The following is a 13,287-nucleotide window of genomic DNA, read 5'->3' as shown; positions in this document are numbered from 1 at the left end:
TCTATCAATTCTATCAAGTGTACACTACTCAACATATTATGTCTTTTATTCCTTATAAGTAAAGAATCCTACGTTTTCTACACATTTGCGTGGCATTTTAATGTTCAATACATATACTGCTGTGTAGAAAACTTACAGGTCTCTGTCCTCAAGGCAGGTCAAGAGATCATTGACCAGCTTCTCATATTTCCTGTAAATAAGAAAACTCTGTGTTAGTTAGCGGTGGTAAAAAAGATGTACCGAGGCTACAAAAAGCATATAAATTCTAGAATATTCTCTGGCTTTTATAACCTTTAGAGAGACAGAGTGGGTGTTGAAACTGAATGAACAAGTACTGTAATAACAATTCCTGTAACCCAGTTTTTATTTTTACCTTGCAGCGACTATGTTTCTGATTCGCTGACGCTGGAGCCCCTCGTTCAGGTCCGCGGTGGACGGTGCCTCTAAGCAAGACATTGGATTTCCAGACTTTGTTATTTGATTGGCGATTTCTACACACGTCTCAGATACCTAAAGAGGAAGCGGACACATTGGACCGGTATTCAATTAATAAAAGATCAGATGGGGGAGGGGGGAGTCTTGCATGTTAATTGGCACGTTGCTCACTGTGAAATAGATCCCTATGGTGTCGTGCTGCCGATTGATTCTGTCAATAATGTCATCAAGGAGTCGACTAATGGAGGGCTTTTCCAGGGTCATAGAGGGCGACAGGCCGCAGAGGACCAGAGCAGGCCACACCTCCCCAATGCAGTCCCAGTCCCTCACACTCGCCAGGCAAACACCACTATGCACACCCAGCAGGCAGTACAGAGCACCCTGAGCCACAGAGTACAGTGATAGAATGAGATGACGCTGATATGAAAAAAAGTTTTGCAAAACAAAAGTTGCATACTTGGTCTGAATTAGGGCAAGATTCTGCACAGTCTGCAAATCTAGCGGAAAAATGTCAGAAGGCTCTGACACAGTCCCATTTTCAAGACCCTTAAAATACATCAGCAAAATCTGGGCTATAGTCCTACTTTAAATAATGTAACAGGTGTTACTGTCTTTGCAGCTTTGATAATCAACATCCAGACCCAGGAAGATATTTGTTTTTAGGTGGCATTGGTGAAATAGTATTTCACACAGTTTAAACCCGATTTCCTCGTTTTAGACACAAGTTACATCATTTTGTGAGCTGGAGGTCAGTTTTCAAGCTCCTGGATGTATCCTTTTGATAAATCCTCCTCTGACAAGTCAGATTTGTCATTTTTTCACTCACAGCTTAAGTTTTGAATTTAGGCGAGTTTGACAAGCTTACTGGTGAGTAACACTTTTTATTACATACATCTCCCATAACAGTAAAAGTACAGTTTGAATTTAAAAACAATAACATCACAAATCCAAAACAGCAAGCAGAGAAACAGAGGTGCTTTCTCATGTATATTTTAATATTAGAGAGGAATTACATATTACTTTGAGGAGCAATACAGGTCCTCACAGGGAGAACATTTGTCAGCACTCATTTAATGTGTGAATTCTATGGGTTTTTGCTTCTGGCTGGTAGCAGCTTCAAGAACCTTGAGGATTCAATATAAAAGCAACATCCTGTTTGGTACAAATCACTTTTCCCTTTTGTAAAACAAGAATAGATGTTTCTATTTTAGACGTGGAGCTTTGACATGAGCATTTGTGCGTGCTATAGCATGGCTTAGTTGAAATGTCAAATGACAACATTAAATCTACATTTCCACAGCGCTTTTCAGTAACAAGCTGATAAAATCTAATTTTAAGCTTCTTTGAAAATGTGTTGAAAATGAACATCGAAATAATATCATACAAAATAAATATTGAATAATGTAATGCAGAGCCAGGCCTAGCTCCACTTTAAGACTAGAGAAAGCATTCAGAGAGCATTCAGCATCAGTTTTCCACAGTGTCAGTTGGCTACAGGTATCTCGAGGGCATACAGTTTTTGACTGACTTTAAATGTCAGCACCATGGACAGAGACCAGTAGATTACCTGTGCTTATTACAATGACCTGAATAAGTGTGTGTGTGTGTGTGTGTGTGAAAGTGTGTGCATACAGTGCTTAAGAAGGAACAAGGAAAAATAAAGATTTTAGAAATCGTTCAAAAACTTCTTTCAAGCTAAAATTTGTATTGTTATTTATTTGGCAAATAAACCTTTTCATGCCCAAACGTGAGGGCTTCTTCTCTGAGTCAGAAATTAATCAAGCATAACATTCAACTACTAAATCAAATTTTTCTGTTTTCTGAATACTGTTAAGTGAATAATTATAATTTGACAGATTAATTAAGAAATAACAATGTGTTTTCCTATTTTTGTATGGGGGTTTTGTGTAAAACAATAATTAATAAAAATAATAATGTGATTTTAGCTTTTGATTAAAATGCTTCTACATACTGGTGTATTAAGCATTACAGAAACATAAAAAAATATTTTCACAATTACCAATGCTGTTAATTTAGGGCAGCTATGGCTTTGGGCGGTGTGCTAGTAATTTTTTTTAGCAAAGAATATGTACATATGCTTGTGTCTGTAAGTATGTGTGTGTCGTACCTTGAACTGCTGTTGTGTGCCAGTGGTGTTCTGTGGTGAGAGCAGTTGGACGATTCGGGGAGTTAGGTCCCTGTAGGAGAAGCTGTATGTTCCCAGAGCAGTTGTCAGCACGTTCTGAGCCCGGCTACGTACCTACACGCACAGTCGCACACACAGATGTACATTTTCAATTAATTTTCATTCCATCACACAAGTTATTTAAATACTTGTCATCAGGAAAAGGGGGGGACCAGCAGATGTTCTAACTGTAATTTTCTCATTAACATAAATGAATGAATTTGTGTTTTGTCACTTGTACCTGGCTGTAAGTGCTGGTGGACAGCAGCAGCAGATCACAGAGCAGCTCCTGATGAACCACTTTATATTCACTGCCCTCAACCACCAGCGTCCTCATCTATTCACACAGAAACACAATTTCCAAATAGTCTAAAAACAGCAGGCTCTGCCTGAGAATTACACAGAGTTTATTTAATGTGCATGTGATCACAGCTGCATCTGTGACTCTGCGCCAAGTGAGTGTGTTGTCAAACTAACCTCATGCTGGAGTAAAACTCGGTCGATGAGCAGTGCTCTTATGTGCTGCTTTTTCCCATGAAGCTGCATGAGGGAAGGCAACATGCTTAAATCACTTAATAAGTGGCTAATTAATACTGACAAAAAGCAGCAGCTTAGTGAGCCTTCCTGACTCACTCTGTTGTCCATGGACTTCTTGACAAGCGTGAAGCTTTTCCAGCGGGAGTCAAACTCTTTCTTGTGAGTGCCACGGAAAAACATGAGGTCACTTATGATCTGGAGACAGACAGACGGACAGACAGACGGGGGAATTGAGACTTTTGCAGACATGCAGCAAAATGGAATAATGACATGTCAACTAAGATCCCATTCAAACCTCTTGTTAACATCTATCATGAGTGATCTGAGCATGTGTGAAAAGCATTAAGTCCAGGTCAGAAAGGCTCCTAAACGTGTCTTTAGATCAGTGCTGATATACTCATTTATTTGTACACAATGTTTATATATTTTTTTACTAATGGCTAATCGTTCATGTAAGTAGGGCTTTCATTCACCGCAGAGTGTGTACTGTTACTGTTACTCATGCAGACACAGACGGCGATAAACAAACACGTTGAAAAACAACATCAGTGCAGTCAGACTTGTTTAAAACCATAATTTCTGTTCTCACTTACAGACATGACATCAGCGTGTATTTGAACAGAGCGTGGGTGAAGCCAGATCTACAGTCGCCCTGAAGTGCAAATCAGAACTACAAATGGGAAAACCCAACAACAAATAACAAATCACAAATAAAAAAGTGCAAACTAAACACAACTGTGTTTTCCTTCAGGATAAAAGACGAACAGTGTGACCATCCAATCAGCAACAATCCTTGTTGACAGCAGGTACCTACCTTTTCCATTAATTAATGTTCTTTTTGTCGTATTTCCTGCTTTTGTCATTGTGTTTTCTGCTTTTGTCGTTGTGTTTTCTGCTTTTTTGTTGTGATTTCTGCTTTTGTCATTGTATTTTCTGCCTTAGTTGTTGTGTTTTCTGCTTTTGTCGTTGTTTTCTGCTTTTGTCGTTGTGTTTTCTGCTTTTGTCCTTGTGTTTTCTGCTTTTGTTGTTGTGTTTTATGCTTTTGTTGTTGTGTTTTATGCCTTTGTCCTTGTGTTTTCTGCTTTTGTTGTTGTGTTTTATGCTTTTGTTGTTGTGTTTTCTGCTTTTGTCGTTGTGTTTTCTGCTTTTGTTGTTGTGTTTTCTGCTTTTGTCGTTGTGTTTTCTGCTTTTGTTGTTGTGTTTTCTGCTTTTGTCGTTTTATGCTTTTGTCATTGTGTTTTCTGCTTTTGTCATTGTGTTTTATGCTTTTGTTGTTGTGTTTTCTGCTTTTGTCGTTGTGTTTTCTGCTTATGTCGTGTTTTCTGCTTTTGTCGTTGTTTTTGTCACGATTCCACCTGCACCTTCTCCTCAATTTTATTATTAGTGTTGTTTTTGTGGTTGCTGCTCTTTCCCTCTCCTCTGACTCTGCAGGGGGCGTGGCTGACCCAGTTCCCAGACACCGGTGATCACTTGCACCTGCGCAGCTCCTCCTCACCTGCACCAGATGTGTAATCAGCGGGGCTTAAAGGCGGAGCCATTTCTCCTCACCGGTGTCAGATCGTTTTCGAACTTACATGGGTAAAGACATGCTGCTAGCTCTCTCGCTGTACTTACCTCACAAAGTTACTTACCCGTTCGTCTCCGCTCCAGGTCGTCACATCTCCTGCTGGTCTTCAATTCCTTGGCTGTTCCGGTCTCCCTATTCTCCTGGGATCTCCTGTGCCACGTTCGTGAGTTGTTTCCACTCTGGAGTTACGCCGACCTGCCGAGTCACCCCCGCAGTAGCTGCAAGGACAATTTTCCTCCTATTCCTCCATCTATCCCCTATCGCTTCCCACGTTTGGGAAGTCGCTTTTTGTTATACACTTTTGTAAATAAATTTATATTGTTTTGAAATAGTCACCTCCGTCTCCGTCTGCTTTCGGGTCCACGCCACTAATCATTACATAACGATCTGACCAACATGGACCCGGCGGACTTTGACGCATTAAAACAGGCTATTTCCGCCCAGGGCGCACTCATCGGGCGCCATAGTCAGATGCTTGCCGAAATCTCCCTTTCACTCCGCGAACTTTCAGCTAATGCTGCTAGGTCGGCTAACCCTCCCGTAGCCTCCGCCACGTCCGTTTCCGCTAGCGCGGAGCGGGTAGTTGCGGCTAGTAGCGCTGACTTAGCCACTTCCGCTAGTTCGCCGCGGGAACCTTTTGTCCCCATCCCCGAACGATTCTCCGGGGAGATTGGTAAATGCACAAGCTTCCTTTTTCAATGCTCGCTAGTCTTTAGCCTTCAACCACGCACCTACCCCGATGACAACGCCAAGATAGCCTTCGTGGTAAATTTGTTGTCGGGGCGAGCCGCTCAGTGGGCAACGGCCACGCTATCGCACGCAGCTCCCGCTTCCGTTAGCTACTCGTCGTTCACCACCCAGTTGTGCAAGGTTTTCGATCACTCTCCTCGGGAGTCCGACATCTCCACCAAATTAATCAACACTGAACAGGGCAATTCGTCGGTGGCCGATTTTTCTATTCAGTTCCGCATTCACGCTGCGGAGAGTTCGTGGAACGACGCGGCGCTGCGCGCTATGTTCGTTAGAAATCTGAATAGAGAAATACGCGATGAACTAGCAACACGGAACGACGCCCACGATTTAGATTCACTCATTGCCTTGTGTATCATGCTCGATAATCGCATCCAGGAGAGGGATCGAGAGAGAACGGCGAGTAGCCGGCGCGTCACTAGCCACTCACGTCCCCACAATCCGGTTCCCATTCCTCTACCCCCTTTTTCTACCTTTCCTGGTTCACCTGAACCGATGCAGCTGGGGCGTACTCGACTCACCTCCGCGGAGCGGACGGTGAGGGTGAGAAGCGGGGCCTGCCTCTACTGCGGCGAACTGGGCCATCAACGGGCAAACTGTCCAGTACGGCCAAAAGACTAAGTCCGCCAACACACGCAGGAGTGTTGGCGGGCGGTGCCGTTTCCTGTCCCGCAAAGAAGCGCGTGATCCTCCCTGGTCAACTCCGGTGGGACCAGAAGTCGGTCACGCTTCCCTGTCTGGTCGATTCAGGCGCGGACGACTGTTTCCTGGACTTAGACACTGCCCTCCAGGCCGGGATCCCCACGATCCCGCTCGAGACTCCGAAGGAGATCCACGACCTCGACGGCAAGATCCTGGCCACAGTCACTCATCGCACCAGACCCATCGCCCTGGTCCTGTCCGGCAACCACCACGAGCTGCTTCAATTGTTCCTGATTCCTTCGTCTTCCTCCCCGATCGTGCTGGGCCTGCCCTGGTTGGCGCTCCACAATCCCCGGTTCGACTGGTCGTCTGGGCAACTCTCCAGCTGGAGCGTTCCATGTCACTCCCGCTGCCTCCGCTCAGCACTGCCCGCTCCTTCGACCTCTCCGGTTCCGGTTCCCAAGCCACCAGACCTTTCCACGATTCCGGCGGCGTACCACGACCTCGGGGAGGTGTTCTCCAAGGACTTGGCTCTCTCACTTCCTCCCCATCGACCATACGACTGCGGCATTGACCTGCTTCCGGGGTCCACATTACCTTCCCGACGGCTGTATAACCTCTCCCAGACCGAACGCTCATGCATGGAGGAATACGTCAACCAGTCTCTGGCCGCTGGTCTCATTCGTCCCTCTTCATCCCCTGTCGGAGCCGGTTTCTTCTTTGTTCAGAAGAAAGATGGTACCCTGCGCCCGTGTATCGACTATCGTGGTCTCAATGAGATCACGGTCCACAACAAATACGCGCTGCCGCTTATGGACGCTGCCTTCAGCCCTCTGTGCAAGGCTAAAATATTTTCCAAACTCGACCTTCGCAACGCGTACCATCTGGTTCGCATCAGAGAGGGCGATGAATGGAAGACCGCCTTCAACACGCCAATGGGACATTTTGAATACCTTGTCATGCCTTTTGGATTAACGAACGCTCCAGCAGTCTTTCAGCACCTAGTAAACGACATTCTGCGTGACATGCTGGACAAATTCCTGTTCGTGTATTTGGATGACATCCTCATCTTCTCGGAGTCCGAGCAGGAACACGTCCAGCATGTCCGCATGGTGCTGCAAAGACTGCTGGAGAACAAACTGTATGCCAAGGCAGAGAAGTGCGTCTTCCACGCTTCATCAGTTCCTTTCCTAGGCTTCATTATCGACCAGGGTAAGCTGTCTCCAGATCCGGCCAAGATCAGTGCGGTGAGGGACTGGCCGACCCCCTCCAACCGGAAGCAGCTGCAGCGATTCCTGGGTTTCGCGAACTTCTACCGGCGATTCATCCGGGACTACAGCAAGGTGGCTGGACCCCTCACTCGACTCACCTCTCCGCTGCAACCATTCTGCTGGTCCGATGACGCCGAGAACTCCTTCCAGAGACTCAAGGTACTGTTCACATCTGCACCTATCCTCTCCCACCCTGACTCTTCCCTACAGTTTGTTGTCGAGGTCGACGCCTCCGACACTGGAGTGGGAGCCGTTCTCTCACAACGCTCGCCTGCCGACCAAAAGCTGCACCCATGCGCTTTCTTCAGCCGACGCCTTTCTCCGGCCGAGGCGAACTATGACGTGGGGAACAGGGAGCTGTTGGCGGTCGTGCTGGCACTCCAAGAGTGGCGGCACTGGTTGGAAGGTGCGTCTTTTCCTTTTATCGTTTGGACAGACCATAAAAACTTATCTTATTTACGAGACGCTAAACGTCTCAACTCCAGGCAGGCACGTTGGGCCCTGTTCCTGGGGAGATTTGTTTTTACCCTTACCTTCCGACCTGGGTCAAGGAACGTTAAACCGGACGCACTATCACGACTATTCTCACCTGATCCACCTTCTCTGTCTCCCGAGCCGATCATTCCCCCAGCTTGCATCGTGGGAGCCGCTTCCTGGCCGGTGGAGGAGAGGGTTCGTCTAGCCCAAAGAGAGGAACCAGACCCAGGGGACGGTCCTCCCAATCGGCTCTTCGTCCCGGGCGCGGCACGTTCGGAGGTGTTACAGTGGGCGCATGGCTCTAAGCTCACATGTCATCCCGGCCTCAATCGCACTCTCCGGTTCCTCCGCCAGCGATTTTGGTGGTCCTCCATGCCTCAGGACACTGCCGAGTTCGTCCGAGCCTGTCCCGTCTGTGCCCGAGGGAAGACCTCGAACCGCCCTCCAGCTGGTCTCCTGCAGCCACTCTCCATCCCACGTCGTCCCTGGTCCCACATTGCGGTGGACTTCGTTACCGGTCTACCACCGTCTCGCCTAAACACCACGGTCCTGACGGTGGTGGACCGGTTTTCGAAGTCCGTCCACTATATACCGCTCACCAAGCTCCCAACTGCCATCGAGACGGGGGACCTACTAGTCGAACACGTCTTCAGACTCCACGGGTTCCCGCAGGACATCGTCTCGGACAGAGGGCCTCAGTTCACCTCCCAGGTCTGGAAGGCGTTCTGCTCGGCGCTGGGGGCGTCCACCAGCCTCACGTCGGGCTATCACCCCCAGTCTAACGGCCAAACAGAACGGGCCAACCAGAGCATGGAGAGTGCCCTTCGTTGTGTCGCCGCCCGCCACCCCGCCTCCTGGAGTTCCATGCTTCCATGGGTGGAATACGCGCACAATTCCCTGGTCTCCGCATCTACCGGCATCTCTCCATTCATGGCGACCCTGGGCTACCAACCACCCCTCTTCGACTTCCAGGAGGAGGAGGTCGCCGTTCCTTCTGTCCAGACCTACCTTCGCCGGTGCCACGCGGTGTGGAGACAGGTCCGGTCATCCCTTCAACGATCTTCCATCCAGAGCCAGAGGCAGGCCAATCGCCACCGCATCCCGGCTCCAGACTATCGCCCGGGACAAAAGGTATGGCTGTCCTCTAAAGACCTTCCCCTACAGGTCGAGTCCCGGAAGTTGGCGCCTCGGTTCATTGGGCCGTTCGTCATCGAGCGGATGGTCAACAAGTCCGCCGCCCGCCTGAAGCTTCCTAGAGCTCTACGAGTCCACCCGACCTTCCACGTCTCACTCCTTAAACCAGTGGAGGAGTCGGACCTGGTCCCACCCTCCAACCCTCCTCCTCCACCCAGGTTTATCGACGGGGGGGAGGCCTACACAGCCAGGCGTATCCTGGACAGCCGACGCAGGGGCCGGGGTCACCAGTACCTCGTCGACTGGAAGGGGTACGGCCCGGAGGAGAGATCTTGGGTTCCACGCCATTTCATCCTGGACAAAGACTTGCTGAGGGACTTCCACCGGACCCACCCGGATAAGCCTGGCCTAGCGCCAGGAGGCGCTCTTTGAGGGGGAGGTACTGTCACGATTCCACCTGCACCTTCTCCTCAATTTTATTATTAGTGTTGTTTTTGTGGTTGCTGCTCTTTCCCTCTCCTCTGACTCTGCAGGGGGCGTGGCTGACCCAGTTCCCAGACACCGGTGATCACTTGCACCTGCGCAGCTCCTCCTCACCTGCACCAGATGTGTAATCAGCGGGGCTTAAAGGCGGAGCCATTTCTCCTCACCGGTGTCAGATCGTTTTCGAACTTACATGGGTAAAGACATGCTGCTAGCTCTCTCGCTGTACTTACCTCACAAAGTTACTTACCCGTTCGTCTCCGCTCCAGGTCGTCACATCTCCTGCTGGTCTTCAATTCCTTGGCTGTTCCGGTCTCCCTATTCTCCTGGGATCTCCTGTGCCACGTTCGTGAGTTGTTTCCACTCTGGAGTTACGCCGACCTGCCGAGTCACCCCCGCAGTAGCTGCAAGGACAATTTTCCTCCTATTCCTCCATCTATCCCCTATCGCTTCCCACGTTTGGGAAGTCGCTTTTTGTTATACACTTTTGTAAATAAATTTATATTGTTTTGAAATAGTCACCTCCGTCTCCGTCTGCTTTCGGGTCCACGCCACTAATCATTACAGTTTTCTGCTTTTGTCGTTGTGTTTTCTTCTTTTGTTGTAGTGTTTTCTGTTTTCGGGGTTATGTTTAGTTACATTTGTTTAGTTTTTTTTATTTGCGTTATTTCTTGTTGTGTTTTCCTATTTGTGGTAGTGATTTGCACTTCATCCTTTGTGCTCCGACATGTGGGCACAAAGGATTCATCCAGGATTTTATTTTTCATTTAAATGCCAGGTGTGAACAGTTGCACTTAACCCTGTCCACTTGTGGACGATCAATCAAAACAGATGTTACTACCAGGTCTGAATGGGGCCTAATAAAATCACAAAGGGTGGACACCTTAATGATGACAAACAGTGACTTGGTGTCATCCTCCGATTGCTCCAAGATGTGATCTGGATGGGGACAAGTGCACAAGAGGGAGTGGAATCACAATCAAACACTAGACAAGGTGAAAAGTTAGGATTCAAGAGTCTTGTGAGGTTAAAGCTGTAGTGTGTAACTTGGTATATAGTATAATGTAAATGAGTTCACACAATGCTTATTAGGCCTATCAGGTCCAGTGAGAGATGCATTTTACATCATGACTGATGGACGAGAGGCAGAGGTAGAACAGATACTCAAGTAAAGAGTAAATTTAGGTTAATAGATTCTCCCTGGGTGCTCTGGAAAAAAAAGTGAGGTAGCCCAATACCGAAACGCAGAACATTTGGAATATGGACCTAGAGTTGTCCTTTCAGAAAGCTCTGCCGACTCCCCTGAGACATGGGGTGATTCTGGGCATGTAGCAACACTAGCAATATTATGGCAACAAGTTACACACTGGAACTTTAAAATATTCACTCACGTAGCAGCAGCCTCATGGTTTGGCAGATGGACTGTCTATAATTCTCCCTCGACTCATCTGGAGAGTAAGGAAACACAAAGAATTGGCTTTGCTGTTGAGAAGGAATGAATATTTACATGTGCACATTTGTGTTATGTGCATGTTCGACTCTCACCGTAGTCGATGCCTATATACAGTCTGATCTCTCCCAGATTCACCATGGAGGGCACGCTGACAGGAGGCAAAATGTGAGGAGCAAAAAACGTGGTAAGCCTGCATGAAAATTGATGTTCTTATATAAGTATGTAGTATGTGTGTGTGTGTGTGTGTGTGTGTGTGTGTGTGTGTGTGTGTGTGTGTGTGTGGCTGCAGGTCTCACAGGTCAGATACATGTGGTCCATCCAGAGGGGGCAGCATGCTTCCAGCTCCAAGAAGGCAGTGGTGCACGATAGCAAGACTCTGCAACAGCTCCTCCCTGTGAATAAGGCCACACATTACAGCCCAGTGCTGGTGTGCTGTTGTTATGACTTTACTCCTGAACAGCTAAATTCCACCTTTCCCCAAAGCTCTTGATTGGACTTGATCAAGTGTGCAAGGATCAAAAACAGATGTTTTTTTTTTTTCTTCTGGGAACGCTCAGTCATCAGTTTGTGTGTGCGCCTGATTACTTTTAAAAATCAAAAACGAAGATGAAGAACATAATGGCACACCTGCTCACTGGCTGATCTCCAGAGACGTGGCCCTTGATTCGCTCCAGCTCAGGGTGGAGGAGGCGTGACAACAGCTGGAAAACAAAGTTCTCCTCCTCCACACTTGGCACGTGCCAACACACACCCAGGGCTGCCACATCTCCGGCTCTGCCCCAGTCCTACAGAGAGAAAGAGGGAGATGCTGACAGTTTTTCCACTGGAACAGCTGGCAAGGAAAACCAGCACAACCAATCCCACTGAAACCCACAGAGCAGTGTCATCATTTGGTGTTAAATTATTTGAAACACATGTAAGTGCTAAGACCACGCACAGCTCACAAAACACACTGATTTACTGCGATGATAAATGAACACATCAGGCACACTGGCAAAATAAAAATAATCTTTAGGAAAATCTCAACAAAACAGAATGAAGCGGAGATGAATTGACAGCGGTGTTTGAAATTGTTGAAAGCAGCAGAGGAACATAGTCGGAATTACTGTCACCTAGACATCAAAACAGAAAAAAGACTTTGCACTTGTTTTGGAAAATCACTTTTCAAGAGAAGCTTTTCTCTTGGGTGTTTCCAGGAAAACACACAGTGTTCGGGAAAGCAGCTCAGTTTGTCTCCTGCAGCCACAAAGTAAAACAGACACAATAATCTATGAGTTTGCATTTAGCTGCTAGAATCATTCATTAATTCTCTACTGCTAATCCAGTGAATGACATGGGGGGGAGCTGGAGCCAATTCCAACTGACGTTGAGCGAGAGGCATGGATCACTCACACCGGACACTTTTCCAGCCTGTCACAGGGTAACAAACAAACAATTATCCATACGCATAATTATTCACACCTACAGTCTATTATGAGTCTCCAATGAACCTAACCCCAATCTGCTAGTCTTTGAAATGTGAATGAAACCCACACACATGGGGAGAGCCAATGAGACATTTGCACAGCAGCCATTTTGACAGGTCTTACGGTGACACTGTCCTGACTTGCATAGACTGAACAGAGCCATCGTTAGTGTGATCAGTAACACCTGTGCTTTTTCTGCAAAAACATGTCAAAATGGCTGCTGTGCAACAGGCCCATGGAAAGCGGACACTGGCTCAGAGGCTAAAGCTAGTAGTATGTAATGGTAAGTAAATAGTAATAGTAAAGTTAGTAGTAGTAGTAGTCAGCATTTTATTTCCCTCATGGGAAAAAAATGGATATTCACTGTAAAAATGTAAATAAAAATCAGCAAAAGCGTTTCAGCTGAGTCATGTTTGGGCTGACATAGGACCCGGGGAACATAGGTACGACCCCGTTTCTTATACTATACTATATACATTCTTTGTTACATTGTTGGAGAAGTATGTCTTTGAAAAACAGCTTCATGGTTCAGAATGTGCAAATGTAGCAACATGTTGGCCCAGCACAGACTGAGCAAACAAGTATTTTTTTTAATTATTTTTTTTTTTAAATGAGGGATTTTTTTTTTTTTCAAAATTATGCAAGTTGAAATTTCGAAGAAGATGAACTACATGCTTCAAATCACAGTATTGTGGGTCTTAAAACTAGGGTGCAGGATATCACATTCCAATGCTTCTGTTGTGTTTTCGGCCAATCAGCTGCCGTCACAGAGGAAACGCATGGCTACTTGATATGCAGCCGCTGCTGAGACTGCCACTGCTCTGGGAAGCTGTTTGTGTTCACCGTTGAACGAAGATGGACTAAATCGTGACTGTACTTCTTAACAA

At 47.1% G+C, this 13,287-nt stretch overlaps 1 protein-coding gene across 1 annotated transcript in view; it reads right to left on the bottom strand.

Moving 5' to 3' along the window:
- LOC310939221 (proteasome activator complex subunit 4B-like) overlaps window positions 1-13,287 on the bottom strand; it is a gene marked incomplete at both ends in the record, with an annotated part of 47,374 nt that overhangs the window by 15,789 nt on the left and 18,298 nt on the right. Inside the window, 12 exons of the mRNA XM_083903910.1 lie at window positions 137-190; window positions 374-510; window positions 607-816; window positions 2,564-2,695; window positions 2,862-2,957; window positions 3,098-3,160; window positions 3,254-3,352; window positions 10,365-10,420; window positions 10,873-10,929; window positions 11,027-11,082; window positions 11,231-11,326; window positions 11,562-11,719. Coding sequence (XP_083760036.1) covers window positions 137-190; window positions 374-510; window positions 607-816; window positions 2,564-2,695; window positions 2,862-2,957; window positions 3,098-3,160; window positions 3,254-3,352; window positions 10,365-10,420; window positions 10,873-10,929; window positions 11,027-11,082; window positions 11,231-11,326; window positions 11,562-11,719 — 1,214 coding nt within the window. The remainder of the gene's footprint in view (window positions 1-136; window positions 191-373; window positions 511-606; window positions 817-2,563; window positions 2,696-2,861; window positions 2,958-3,097; window positions 3,161-3,253; window positions 3,353-10,364; window positions 10,421-10,872; window positions 10,930-11,026; window positions 11,083-11,230; window positions 11,327-11,561; window positions 11,720-13,287) is intronic.

This window comes from Microchirus variegatus (genome assembly GCF_963457635.1).
Source record: "Microchirus variegatus genome assembly, chromosome: 17".
Lineage (NCBI taxonomy): Eukaryota > Metazoa > Chordata > Actinopteri > Pleuronectiformes > Soleidae > Microchirus > Microchirus variegatus.
This window is presented reverse-complemented; position numbering and strand designations above follow the sequence as displayed.